The sequence below is a fragment of the Cotesia typhae genome, unplaced genomic scaffold (genome assembly GCF_013202065.1).
Source record: "Cotesia typhae breed Kobodo isofemale line unplaced genomic scaffold, CoteBio_Ctyphae contig_59, whole genome shotgun sequence".
NCBI lineage: Eukaryota > Metazoa > Arthropoda > Insecta > Hymenoptera > Braconidae > Cotesia > Cotesia typhae.
The window spans coordinates 1,528,514-1,541,162 of NW_027423761.1; the positions used below are offsets into that span (position 1 = coordinate 1,528,514).

Genomic DNA, 12,649 nt, shown 5'->3' on the forward strand with positions numbered 1-12,649 from the left:
AAAATTTCACATGTAGAAAATTTTAAAAATTACACATGCAATTTTTTAAAAATATTTTTTTGTTATAATTTAATAAATAAAAAAAATCAAAAAATTGAGAACGTCGACTAACTTTAGTATTTTTTTTTAAAACATAAATTTTAGTGATTTTTATTAAATTTTTGATGACACTGAAGTTGGCAGACAAAATTGCTTTAAAATTTTATAACAATGCAATTATTATAAAAAAATTTAATTAAAAAATTCCACGTGTTAAAATTAATAAAAATTACAAGTGAAAATTTTTAGAAGCTTTTTTTTGTAATGTAATTGATTTGTTAAAAAAATTTTTCTAATTGAGAGCTGACGGCTAAAATAATTTTTGATTCTAAAAAGGGTTATCTAACTTCTAAACGTAAAAAAAATTATTTAAAAATTATTTATATTAAATTAACAAAAAAGATATAATTATTCACTTCTGTAATTAAAAATTACTATGCAGTGATTTTCCGAAAGGTTTAAATTAACAAAAATAATTTTTTTTCAATCAAAAAAGTTATAACCGATTGCGCGCGTAAATTTGAATTCTCCATCCTTATTGGTTCAAAATTAAAGCGCACGCGCATGCGCGCATTTTGAATTCCCATTGTTGATAAAATAAGGTTTTTATTTTACCAATAGTTGTTTAAAAATTTCAGTCGGTAATGCAAATGTGACAAAAAAAAGATATAAAAAAACTTAACTGTGCGCAGGCGTAAATATAAATAACAATTCGCATGCGCGAAGCTCTAAATTTGGAGGGGCGTAGAAAAGAGGCCATATTGTACTGTTAAGTTGAAAGAAAGAAAAATAAATTTGTTGTACTATCATCTCGTGACCGTGAGTTTTAAATATTATTTAATTGTTTATAACAATAAACTAAAGATATAAAAATAAAAAAAATATTTTTATTACCTTTATTAATCATAATAATAATTAATAATTGTTAATTAATAATTGTTAGAGAGCAGGGGCCAGAGCGAGAGAAACTCGAGTAGACAAGAAAAGTTGACAAGACAGAGGAGGAGTAAAAGAAAGAAGGTACAGGAACTAGTGCTCAAGTTTATTAGAAACATACATATACTATATAAGAAGAATCATCATAGATTTTCCATTGAATATAAATATATACATTTTAAGTGATATCTATAATCAATTAGACGTCGATTTATAGCGCCATATATTCGTTTCATCATCTAAAGTTTGTTGCTGACACAACGAGATGGGCACTAGAGATGACGAGTACGATTATTTATTTAAAGGTATTCTGAAAAAATTATTTTTATTATTATTATTATTCTTAAAAATTATTTTTTTAATCGTAGACTTGAACAATGAAAGTTCTAAAAATCCTGTCAGTTAATTTGCTTAGCAAATATTTTTTTTATAACAATTATTTTTTTTAATTTTTTAAAAATAAATAAAAATTGGAATCATTGACATTGAAGAGTGAAGACGCACGTCATGAAAACTGACGTTGGCTACGAGTTAGCATGAGTGTCGTGAGTTAACGGACATGGACATATACTCTATACTCACCGACTCATCCGTTGTATTTAATTGCTTGTACTGTATTATTTTGTTGTTCATTACTTATAAGTATATCAAATCACGATTTTATTGTGATTGTTATTCTAGCTTATTAAAATTAACTACAAAAATTGACATTAGTTCATTTTTGTATATTTAGTTAATAATTAATAATAACACTGAAGTTGACAGATATTAAAAATTTTTTTGGAATTTTATAGCAATTAAATTATTTAAAAAAAATTTATTAAAAAGTTTCATGACATTAAAGTTAGCTGTCACTTGATAATTTTTTAATTTTCTTTAACAAAAAAATTTGTTCTAAAAAATTGCATTTTTAATTTGTTAAAATTTCTACAAGTCCATTTTTTTAATAATTTTTTTTTCTATAATTTATTTGTTAAAAAAAATTAAAACAATTGTGAATTGACAGCTAAATTTAATGTCATGAAAGTTTCACATGTGAAAATTAATAAAAATTACAAGTGAAAATTTTTAGAAGCATTTTTTTATTGTAATTGATTTGTTAAAAAAATTTTTAAATTTGACAGCTGACTGCTAACTTCAGTATTATTTAATAATAATATTAAATGTTAAGACTTTGTTACATTAAAACATTGTGCAATGTTCTAAATATCATGAGTCTACGCTATCCAAAGCAATGATATCATCGTTCAGCCAACTCAATATTAACAATTACGATCAAATATTAATCTACTTTTTTTATTTTTTTTGAGACTGGGCATTATTATCTAAAATTTATATACTTAAGTGTAACGAGAGTTTATTAATTACCTTAATTACCTTGAAATATTTTTGTCTCACCTCGGTAATTTAAAAAAATGAAAATTGATAAAGTATTGTCCGTGTCGTAAATTCAATACGATTGAATTATTCGGTCAAGACAAATATTGAGATAACGTATTTAAATAAAATAAAAGTTAAAACTTTTTAAATGTAGTTAAAATTGATTGGTAAAATACGTAGGAAGATACCACTCGATTTACATATGACTAACGTGGTTTTTTTTTTTTTTTTTTTTTTTTTAAAACACACATTAGATATCTTAATTAACATTTATTCAATATTAATTTTTAAATATAAAATTTATCACTATTTTTTTATTTTTTTTTACAGTCGTTCTTATTGGAGATTCTGGAGTAGGAAAGAGTAATCTATTGTCAAGATTCACCCGAAATGAATTTAACTTGGAGTCGAAGTCGACAATTGGAGTTGAATTTGCTACTCGTAGTATACAAGTCGACGGAAAAACTATTAAGGCCCAAATTTGGGATACTGCTGGACAAGAGCGTTATCGAGCTATAACCTCTGCGTAAGTTTTATTGTAATCTTTGTTTTGGAATTACAGAGAAAATATTGGTCCGATAAAAAAAGTTTTAGAAAATTTAATTTTATAAAAATAAACCTCGGTAATTATTTACAAGTGGGGTCCACCTTATTTTGGGCCATAACTAAGTGAAAAATTGACATTTAAAAGTTTTTTTTTATTCTGCTTGTTTTTACGGCGCACTTACGATAAAAAATATTGTAGAAGAAAAAAATAAGAAAGATTTCTATAGCTTTTTTGCCTTCAAAAGTTGGAAAAAATATTTACTCATGTTATTGAATAAAATTTCTATTTAATCTATTTTTTTTTTTTTTGAAAAGTACATGAATAAACAAACAATTTAAAAAAAAAGTTATACATCACAATTTTTAAAAAATTAAAAAAATTTTTTTTTTAATTTTTATTTAAAAAATTTGTCAAAATTGTGATAATTTTTTTATAAATAAAAAAATACATATAGAAAATCAAATAGGAATTTCGTCAAAAAAATTGAAATTACAATTTTTGACCTCACTTGTAAATATTTACCAAAATCTCTTTTGATTTTTTTACACGACTAATATTTTTATCGTAATTACAAAATGAAGACTCATGATAAATTAGAAAAATTATTGTTAAATATAAAAATCTTAATTTAAAAATTACGGCTTTCTTATTGGTTCTACGAGAAAATTATAAGACTTTTTTTTTTTTTTCAATTAAATTTCGAACAATTTTTATTTATAAAAATTTTTTATGCGACCAATATTTTCGCCTTGATTTAAAAATTTTTAAAAATTTGGTTATTTTTAAATTAAAACAAAATTCTAGCCACAATTATGAATAATTATAATACCTAGATATTAGAAAAAAAAAAAAAAAAAAAAAAAAAAAAAAAAAAAAAAACTAGTTGAAGAAATGGTACTGACACTAAAATAAATCTGTTAAATTTTTTGGATTTTTATAACAATTAAATTATTATGAACAAATTGTAATTAAAAAATTCTAAATCTAGAAATAAAAAAAAAAAAATTGCAAATTTTTTAAGAATTTGTTTTATAATTAATTTTTAATAAAAATCAGTAAAATTATCTGACGTCTTTTATGAAGAATTAAAATTATCAATTGCTTTAATTTTTTTTTTATACAATGACATTTTTTTTCTAAAAATTCATAAAAAATTGTATGATTAAAAAAAAAACATTTTTAAGAGTTAATTTTTCAATTCAAAAAAATTTTTAAGAATTAATTTTTCAATTCAAAAAAATTTTTTGTGAAAATGATAAAAAAAAATTTTTTTTTTATTGATATAAAATTAAAAATAATTAAAATTAAAAAAAATAAAAATAAATATGTATATTGATTATTACAGGTATTATCGTGGAGCTGTCGGCGCATTATTGGTGTATGACATAGCGAAACATTTAACATATGAAAATGTGGAGAGATGGTTACGAGAACTCCGAGATCACGCGGATCAAAATATTGTAATAATGCTTGTGGGCAACAAATCTGATTTAAGGCATCTTCGTGCAGTGCCAACTGACGAAGCGAAAGCATTTGCTGAGAGAAATGGTCTTTCATTTATTGAAACGTCAGCCCTGGATTCTACCAACGTTGAAACGGCCTTCCAAAATATTTTGACTGAGATATACAGAATTGTCTCGCAGAAACAAATAAGAGATCCGCCTGAAGGTGATACCATTAGAGCACAAAATGTTGAACAGATTGACGTTAAACCGACAATGAGTTCGGATGGAATGCGTAAACAATGCTGCCAGTGACTCGCCGCACTGTATTCCACGTAATTTATATTTATATTGATCATTATTAATATTATTATAAAGCATTAATAAAATAATTAAATATTAATAGTAAATATATATATATATATATATATATATATATATATATATATATATATATATATATATATATATATCTTAATTTATAGAATCAGTAATACTAAAGGAGGAAAAATAAAAGTGGTAGCTGGTGATAAATATTACAGGTGTGTAACAGAACGAGAACTAAGACTATGTGTGCGGGCCTGTACTCTCGTATGCTAAGTAACGAGGATCTCCGTAGCCTCAGTTAAAACTAAATATACTTCGGGGGATGCTACAAACAATTAACCTTCAGGACACTGATATTTTTATTATAACATCTTTATTGTGATCGTGGGCGCACTTTCGAGCTGTTTTACAATTTTATTCAATTGTCATGCTCGTACAGCCTACAAATTTGTTTTGTTAAACCATCTCCTCAGCTCTCTCCTGAAATTTTTTTTTCAACATCCATTAACAGTCTATAAATATATAATTATAAATATTTATATTTATATCTATATACATATACAATCGTGGTCATTAATTTAAGTTATTAATTTTAATATTACTGAAAAATAGCAGTTTGTAAATTAGAAAATTTATTTACTTTAAATTTTGAAAATTTGTTGATAATTTTATTTGTAAAATTAGTCGCGTATAAAAAATTATATTAATTAAATTAGTAAATTGGAAATTTTATCAAATATAAATTATTAAATTTTAATTTAAAATTTAAATTAAAATATTAAATTCAGTCATTTTTAAAATAGCGAAAAAATTGTGGCTATTTAAATTCAGCCAATTTCTTACTGCAGAAATTTATAAAATTTAATTGTAAATTTTTTTAATTCTAAAATTAGCCGTTTTTAAATCTCTCGTAATTTTTGAACGGACTTACGGATCAAAAAACGATTTAAGGCATCCAAAAGAATTTTCATAAATTTAGTTTTTTTGAAAATTTTACAATTTTATAAATTTCTGCAGTAAAAATTGGCCAAAATTTTTTTTCTGCTATTTTATAAATATCTAAATTTATATTGAGTGAAATTTACATTTTGCTAATTCGGCTGCTTAATTTCAAAACACAGTAACAATTTTGAGATTTAAAAAAATTTTTTTTATTTAAAAAAAGTTTGATAGAAAATTTTATTTGTGAATAGAAAATACTTGAGTATAAATGAAAATGAAGTTAGCTGACATTTCAAAATTTTTAGAATTTTTTTTTTTTTGAAAAAATTTCAGTTAAAAATTTAAAAAAAAAAAATTGAAAAAATTTAACTGCAATTTTTTATAAGTATTTTTTTAGTTGTAATTTAATTGAAAAAAAAAAAAATCAAAAATTTTTAGACTTTTGCTAACTTCAGTTTCATGAATACAAATATTTTTAAGAAAAAAATACTTTAAATAAAGTTCTAAAAAAATCAGGTACAAAAATTTTGCAGTTACTGTATTTTAAAATTGGATAGCTGAATTTAATTAATATAATTTTTTATTTTCAATTAATTTTACAAATTACATTATTAACTAATTTTTTTAGTTTATAGTTTATAAACGTTCGAGTTTACAAACGACTATTTTTCAGTAATATTAAAATTAATGACCACGATTGAATATGATGATGTGATTTTTTAAACTATCAATTAACTACTCACTTCAATCATATGTATAAATATAAATATATATTCATAATTGTGCTCAGGATTTTTGCCTTAATTTCAAAATAAAAATATTAAATTTTTGATATTAAAGCGAAAATATTGGTCGTATAAAAAAATTTTCAAATTTAATTTTATAAAAAAATATCTTATTTTTTCTTAAGACCAATAAAAAAGCCGAAATTTCAAAATTAAGATTTTTAAAATAAAAAATTTGAATCTTTTTAAATTGAAGTAAAAATATTTGTCGTATAAAAAAATCATGAGACATTTTTTGTAAAAAATTAACTATTGAATTTTTGTTGAAAAAAATTTTTTTACGACCAATCATTTTCGCCGTGAGATCAAAAATTTAAAAATTTAGGCAAAAATCTTGGCTCTATTCATAATATACAGACTCACATACATAGAAGACACGTAATACACACCATACAACATTATTATGAATACTGAACACAGACCACATAATACATACATAAAAAAAAAATATATGTTATAATAATAATAATTAAACGTTGTATTACCGCTTCTTTGTAATACATTATACAGTTATTATTCTCTACGCATAGTGTGACGCGACTTATATTAACGAATTTTTAATAATAATTATAAATATATTTATCATGAAAATATGTGTAAGTACTCGTATGTCAATGCGGGCCCTTAGAATGTCTAAGAAATCCGTTCAATGATGAAAAAAAAAATCTTAATGTTCTAAAATCAAATCAATCAGAAATTAGTGTAAAATTTTTAAAATCTAAAATATCAGCAAAAAATTTTGAGTCATTGCGTCAAAATTTTTACTGCGTAAGAAAAAAATTGGATCGTATTGCTCACTGTCCGTCGCGTTCTTATGTAGTTACAACAAAAATTTAGACACCATGCTACCTGTGGCTTTTATATTTTATTTTATTATTTTTTTTTTTTTAATTTTAAGAGGCTTTTTTTTTTAAGCTGTGCGAAAACTTGAGAATGGAAAAAAAATTGTAATAATATTAATGATAATAATAATAATAATAATAATAATAATAACAATAATAATATTAATATTAATTAACTTTAATGTTCGTTAAGCAATGAAGATGATATTATTTTGATTATCTTATATATTAATTGTTTTCATTGCATATTTATAATTACAATCATCTCAACGGTGTCTAGAAATTTATTTGATACATCGTAATTGATAAAGTTAATAATTTCGTAGTAAATAAAATCACATTTAATGAACAGTAAGTTGTAAATTTAAATGTCTATGCTTTTGATCACTCCGCGAGATTAAAAAAAAAATCTAGTAATTTTTATGAATGCTTTAGGGTAAATACAAAAGCGTAATATTAAAGAAAAAAAAAAAAAAAAAACACCACATTATGTATAATTCTCTAACCATATTTTTAATCAATGTTATTATTTCAATAGTTGGAAAAGGTACAATACAGCTTACGAGCTAAGAAAAAAATTTATCCTTTTTTTTTTTATTTTAATCCTCTAAACATGTGAAAGTAAATTAAGGAAAAATAAATTTTCATTTTAATTATCAAAAGTAAGACAGTTAAAGTTAAAATAATAATTTTCAAATTTTTTTAAAATTAATTTTTTTTTTTTTACAGTAATAAGCGACTAAAAAGCGATAAAAAAATTATACTACACAAAAATATTTAAAAATTTTTTTTATTGACCTTCAGTAAAAAAAATTGATTTTATTTTCAATGTTGTCGATAATTAATTACTTATTTAGTAAGTAATAATAAGTAGCATGACGTTGGATTGACATTGATTTTATTTTCATAATTAAACAAAGCTATGTCTGACGTTTCGCGCTACGGTGTCGAATAAATTGACGCTGACTCAAGACGTACAGTGCTTTTTTGGACAGCATGCTGATTTTTTTGTCTCCATACTAGCCATCTTATTAAATCAGCATTATTGCTAGTGTCACTTGTGTCTACTTTTGTTTCCAATTGTTGATAGTAAGCTTCCCGGAGGAGGCGAAATGTTTGGACATTACGATATGGTAAATTTGTTACTGGATCACGATATTTTGCTGGAAGTCTTGAATAATAATGAAAAAAAAAAAAAAAAAAAAAAAAAAAAATGCATTACAGTTTAAAAAAATTTGCAATTTAATAAAAAATTTATTTATTAAAAATTTTTTAACAATTTTAATTCTCGGCTGAAGAAATAAAAATTTTTCTTATAACTTTTTGGTTGAAAAAAAATTTTTAATGAAAATTCAAAAATTTTTTTTTAACTTGAAAGTTACGGAGAGAAAAATTTTTATTTCTTGTGTCAAAAAATATAATTTTCAATGAATTAATTTTTTATTACATTGTTAATTTTTTTTTTTTTTTTTTTTTAATTTTTCCAGATTACATTAAAATTTCATTGAAAAAATTGAAATTTTAATTTTTTAACTGAAGAAATAAAAATTATTATTATTGTAGTTTTTTTGTTAAAAAATTTTTGGATGAAAATTTGTCCATCTAAAATTATTTTTTTTCAAATCAAGTAATTTTTTTTTACAAAAAAATTACTGTGAGAAAAAATGTTTATTTCTTCAACTAAAAAAACAAAACTTAAAAATTTTTAACAAATTAATTTCTTCTCACAACAATGCTCATTTTTTTCAAATAAAATTAATTATTGAAGAACTTAAATATACACAAAAAGAATAAGATTACACTGGATAACATTCCAGATTATACTCAGTGATATCTGTAGTAAAAAGAAATTTTAGATAGAAGCTTGAAAATAAAAAAAAAAAAAAATGGCGCAGATATTACTGGGTATAATCCAAGATTCTACTGAGTATAATCCAGATATCACTCAGTACAATACAGATATTACTCAGTATAATCCAGATATCACTCAATATAATCCAGATATTACTTAGTATAATCCAGATATTACTTAGTATAATCCAGATATTACTCAGTATAATCTAGATATCACTCAATATAATCCAGATATCACTCTGTATAATCCAGATATTACTCAGTATAATCTAGATATCATTCAGTATAATCCAGATATTACGCAGTATAATCTAGATTATACTAGCTACTATCTGAAATTTATTTTCACTACAGATGTCACTGAGTATAATCTGGAATGTTACCCAGTGTAATCTTGTTTTTTTCGTGTAGAAAGGTAAATAAAAAATACCTCGTGATGGCACAAAGTGATCTTAAAGTTCGTCTAGGTGCAGGAGTTTTTCTGAATGCTTTAAGAAATTGTCTTTCTGATTCAAAAGTAATGAACGTTCTTTCATAGTAACCTTTACTTTGAGAAATTTCTTTATTACTAGATTTTTTTTCATCAGATTGCGATTTAGTATCATTTTCTCCTTTGTCATTTGTAGTTTCTCTACTCAAAGAGATAAAAAATAAATGTATTAATAACAATTAACAGTAAAATAACAATTTAACAATTTATAAAACGTACGGAATTGATACAAGTGTATCTAACACTGTGTTTGTATTAAAATCATCAGCTGGTTTTACTTCATCATCCCCATCGATATTTATTTTTTCACTTTCTTTATCACATGAGTCTGATAAGACCATTATTGGCATCGATAATGACTGATACCGTATCATAGGTTGTAACTGAGTTTTTCTTACAGTTCTCGTATTTTTTTTCTCACTTTCAAGTTTTTGATACTTTTCTATATATATATAAAAAAAAAAAAAAATCAAGTGGTTATAAATTAAAATGTAAATTTAAATACAAAGGAGGCAAATAAGTACCTAATGATTTAAGATTTATTTCTTCAGTCTCCATAGCTTCTTCCAACAATTCTTCTTGCGTAGGTTTCCAAACATCATGCCTTACTTTTTTAACTTTTCGTCTCTGATCTTCATTTCTTTCCTTGAGTCTCTTTTGTGTTGCAGCAGACTTGGCAGCTGTTGATCTTCTTATAGATTTTCTTCCTAAAATATCATCATAAATCATCAGCTATATATAAAATAAAAAACTTAATTAAAATGAAAATTAAGTTATCCGATATTTAAAAATTTTTAGAATTTTTTTTTATTAAAAAAATTATTACAAATAAATGAAATAAAAATTTCATTTGTAAAAAACTTGAAAAACTGTAAGTGCAATTTTTAAAAAATGTTTTTTTTTGTTTTAATTTAATTATTGGAAAAAAATTCAAAAATTAAAAACGTCGGCTAACGTTAGTATTATAAAATTAAATTTTATTATTTTTTAATTTCGAAAAATGCAATTACTATAAAAAAAATTTAATCAAAAAAATCCACATGTGAAAATTAATAAAAATTACAAGTGAAAATTTTTATAATTTTTTTTTTTTTTTATTGTAATTGATTTGTTATGAAATTTTTTAAAATTGACAGCTTACGGCTAACTTCAGCATTATTGCATTTCTTATAACTTTTAGACCTTAATTTCAAGTATTTTTTCCTAAAAATATGTATATTCAAGTATTTTCTATTCATAAATTAAATTTTTTATCAATTTAGCGCGCAAACTTTTTTTTAATAAGAAAAAAGAAAAATATACCTGTACTGTCATTAGAAAATTTTCTACGTTTAATAATTCGTGGTTTTTTTTCTTTGGTAACAGCTTTTGGCTGCGTAGTCACCGGCTTCGGTTCTTTGTAAGCCTTTGTTACAAGTCTACGTTTTTTTTTAGGTCCTTCTTGCTCAGCATCAGATACCGGCTCGTCATTTTCATCAATACTAAAATCTGAATCAACTTCATCTTCACCCTCATCTTCTTCCCTGAGGATAAAAAATAATTGTAACATTGAAGTTGACAGATGTTAAAAATTTTTTTGGAATTTTATAGCAATTAAATTATTAAAAAGTTTCATGACATTAAAGTTAGCTGTCACGTGATAATTTTTTAATTTTCTTTAACAAAAAAATTGCATTTTTAATTTGTTAAAACTTCTACAAGTCCATTTTTTAAATAATTTTTTTTTGCGATAATTTATTTGTTAAAAAAAATTAAAACAATTGTGAATTGACAGCTAAATTTAATGTCATGAAAGTTTCACATGTGAAAATTAATAAAAATTACAAGTGAAAATTTTTAGAAACATTTTTTTTATTGGAATTAATTTGTTAAAAAATTTTTTAAATTGACAACTGACCGCTAACTTCTTGATCATAAAAAATAATTAATAAATAAATTCTAAAAATAAATAATATAAATATTTACATATAATCATTATCCTGCTCGACTTCTTCAAATCCACCGTAAGTTGTTTTATAAAAATCATCTTCTTCCTCTTCATTTAATAATTTTGCCATTTTATTGCCAGCATTGGCACGTCTTTCTCTTGACGATGCCATTGTTTTTATTTATATATTTATTCAACAATTAAATAAAATAAAATATTTTTCTCACTGTCAAAATACAAAATATAAATTAAGGTTATCTTTGTGCACTAGTAAAATTCAAGAATTTCTTTTGTTTTAATTTACTTTTTAAATTAAGTCACTTGTTAGTTTTATTAAAAATTTTAAAACAAAAAATTCATCACTCACAAAGCATTGACAAAAATAACAATAAAAAATTGTTATTATTAAACATATATGTGCTTGTCTAGCTTTATCAGTAAATATAAAAACAATAATAATAATTATAAATCAAAATTTACAAAAAAATTCACAAGATGACTCTGCAATAACAGTGGAAGAATTTGATTGGCTAAACGGAAACTGTCCAATGAAAATAGAGATACAAAACTGACAGGTTAGAAATTTTTTTGTAAATATCGCAATAAAATTATTATAAAAAAAAAATGTAATTGAAAAATGTAAAATGTGAAAATTAAAAAAAGTTATTAGTGGAAATTTTTTAAAAGTAATTTTTTTATTGGTTAAAAAATTTAACAGCTGTCAGCTGACTTCAGTTCGTACAAAACTAAACAAATTTTATTTGTTAAAATTTCTACAAGTCCATTTTTTTAATAATTTTTTTTTGCTATAATTTATTTGTTAAAAAAAATTAAAACAATTGTGAATTAACAGCTAAATTTAATGTCATGAAAGTTTCACATGTGAAAATTAATAAAAATTACAAGTGAAAATTTTTAGAAGTATTTTTTTATTGTAATTAATTTGTTAAAAAAATTTTCAAAATTGACAGCTGACCGCTAACTTCAGTATTATTACATCTATTTGTATTTTCAGTCATAAACTTTATTAATCTCAATAACACTGAAGTTGACAGATGTTAAAAATTTTTTTGGAATTTTATAGCAATTAAATTATTAAAAAGTTTCATGACATTAAAATTAGCTGTCACTTGATAAT

At 22.8% G+C, this 12,649-nt stretch overlaps 2 protein-coding genes across 5 annotated transcripts; one reads left to right on the forward strand and one right to left on the reverse strand.

The window, feature by feature from the left end:
- The first annotated feature begins 749 nt into the window (after positions 1 to 749).
- Positions 750 to 7,720, forward strand: Rab11 (RAS oncogene family member Rab11). Of its 3 annotated transcripts, XM_074250538.1 has the most exons (6): positions 750 to 858; positions 983 to 1,059; positions 1,193 to 1,280; positions 2,686 to 2,881; positions 4,248 to 4,679; positions 4,830 to 7,720. In XM_074250538.1, exons 3-5 carry the CDS (start codon positions 1,241 to 1,243, stop codon positions 4,657 to 4,659), a joined length of 648 nt encoding a protein of 215 aa, XP_074106639.1. In that variant the 5' UTR covers positions 750 to 858; positions 983 to 1,059; positions 1,193 to 1,240; the 3' UTR covers positions 4,660 to 4,679; positions 4,830 to 7,720. The 3 variants fall into 3 exon arrangements, with proteins under 3 accessions (XP_074106639.1, XP_074106638.1, XP_074106637.1); XM_074250537.1 differs by having other exon boundaries at positions 983 to 1,280; positions 4,887 to 7,720; XM_074250536.1 differs by having other exon boundaries at positions 751 to 858; positions 983 to 1,280.
- A 401-nt stretch (positions 7,721 to 8,121) lies between these two features.
- Yl-1 (Vacuolar protein sorting-associated protein YL-1) lies at positions 8,122 to 12,153 on the reverse strand. Of its 2 annotated transcripts, none has more exons than XM_074250533.1 (7): positions 11,879 to 12,153; positions 11,550 to 11,737; positions 10,887 to 11,107; positions 10,109 to 10,291; positions 9,804 to 10,026; positions 9,525 to 9,725; positions 8,122 to 8,411 (listed from the first exon to the last, which is right to left on the reverse strand). In XM_074250533.1, the coding sequence occupies exons 2-7, from the start codon at positions 11,681 to 11,683 to the stop codon at positions 8,180 to 8,182; spliced, it is 1,194 nt and encodes a 397-aa protein (XP_074106634.1). In that variant the 5' UTR covers positions 11,684 to 11,737; positions 11,879 to 12,153; the 3' UTR covers positions 8,122 to 8,179. The 2 variants fall into 2 exon arrangements, with proteins under 2 accessions (XP_074106634.1, XP_074106633.1); XM_074250532.1 differs by having other exon boundaries at positions 11,816 to 12,153.
- Between the last annotated feature and the right edge of the window lie 496 nt (positions 12,154 to 12,649).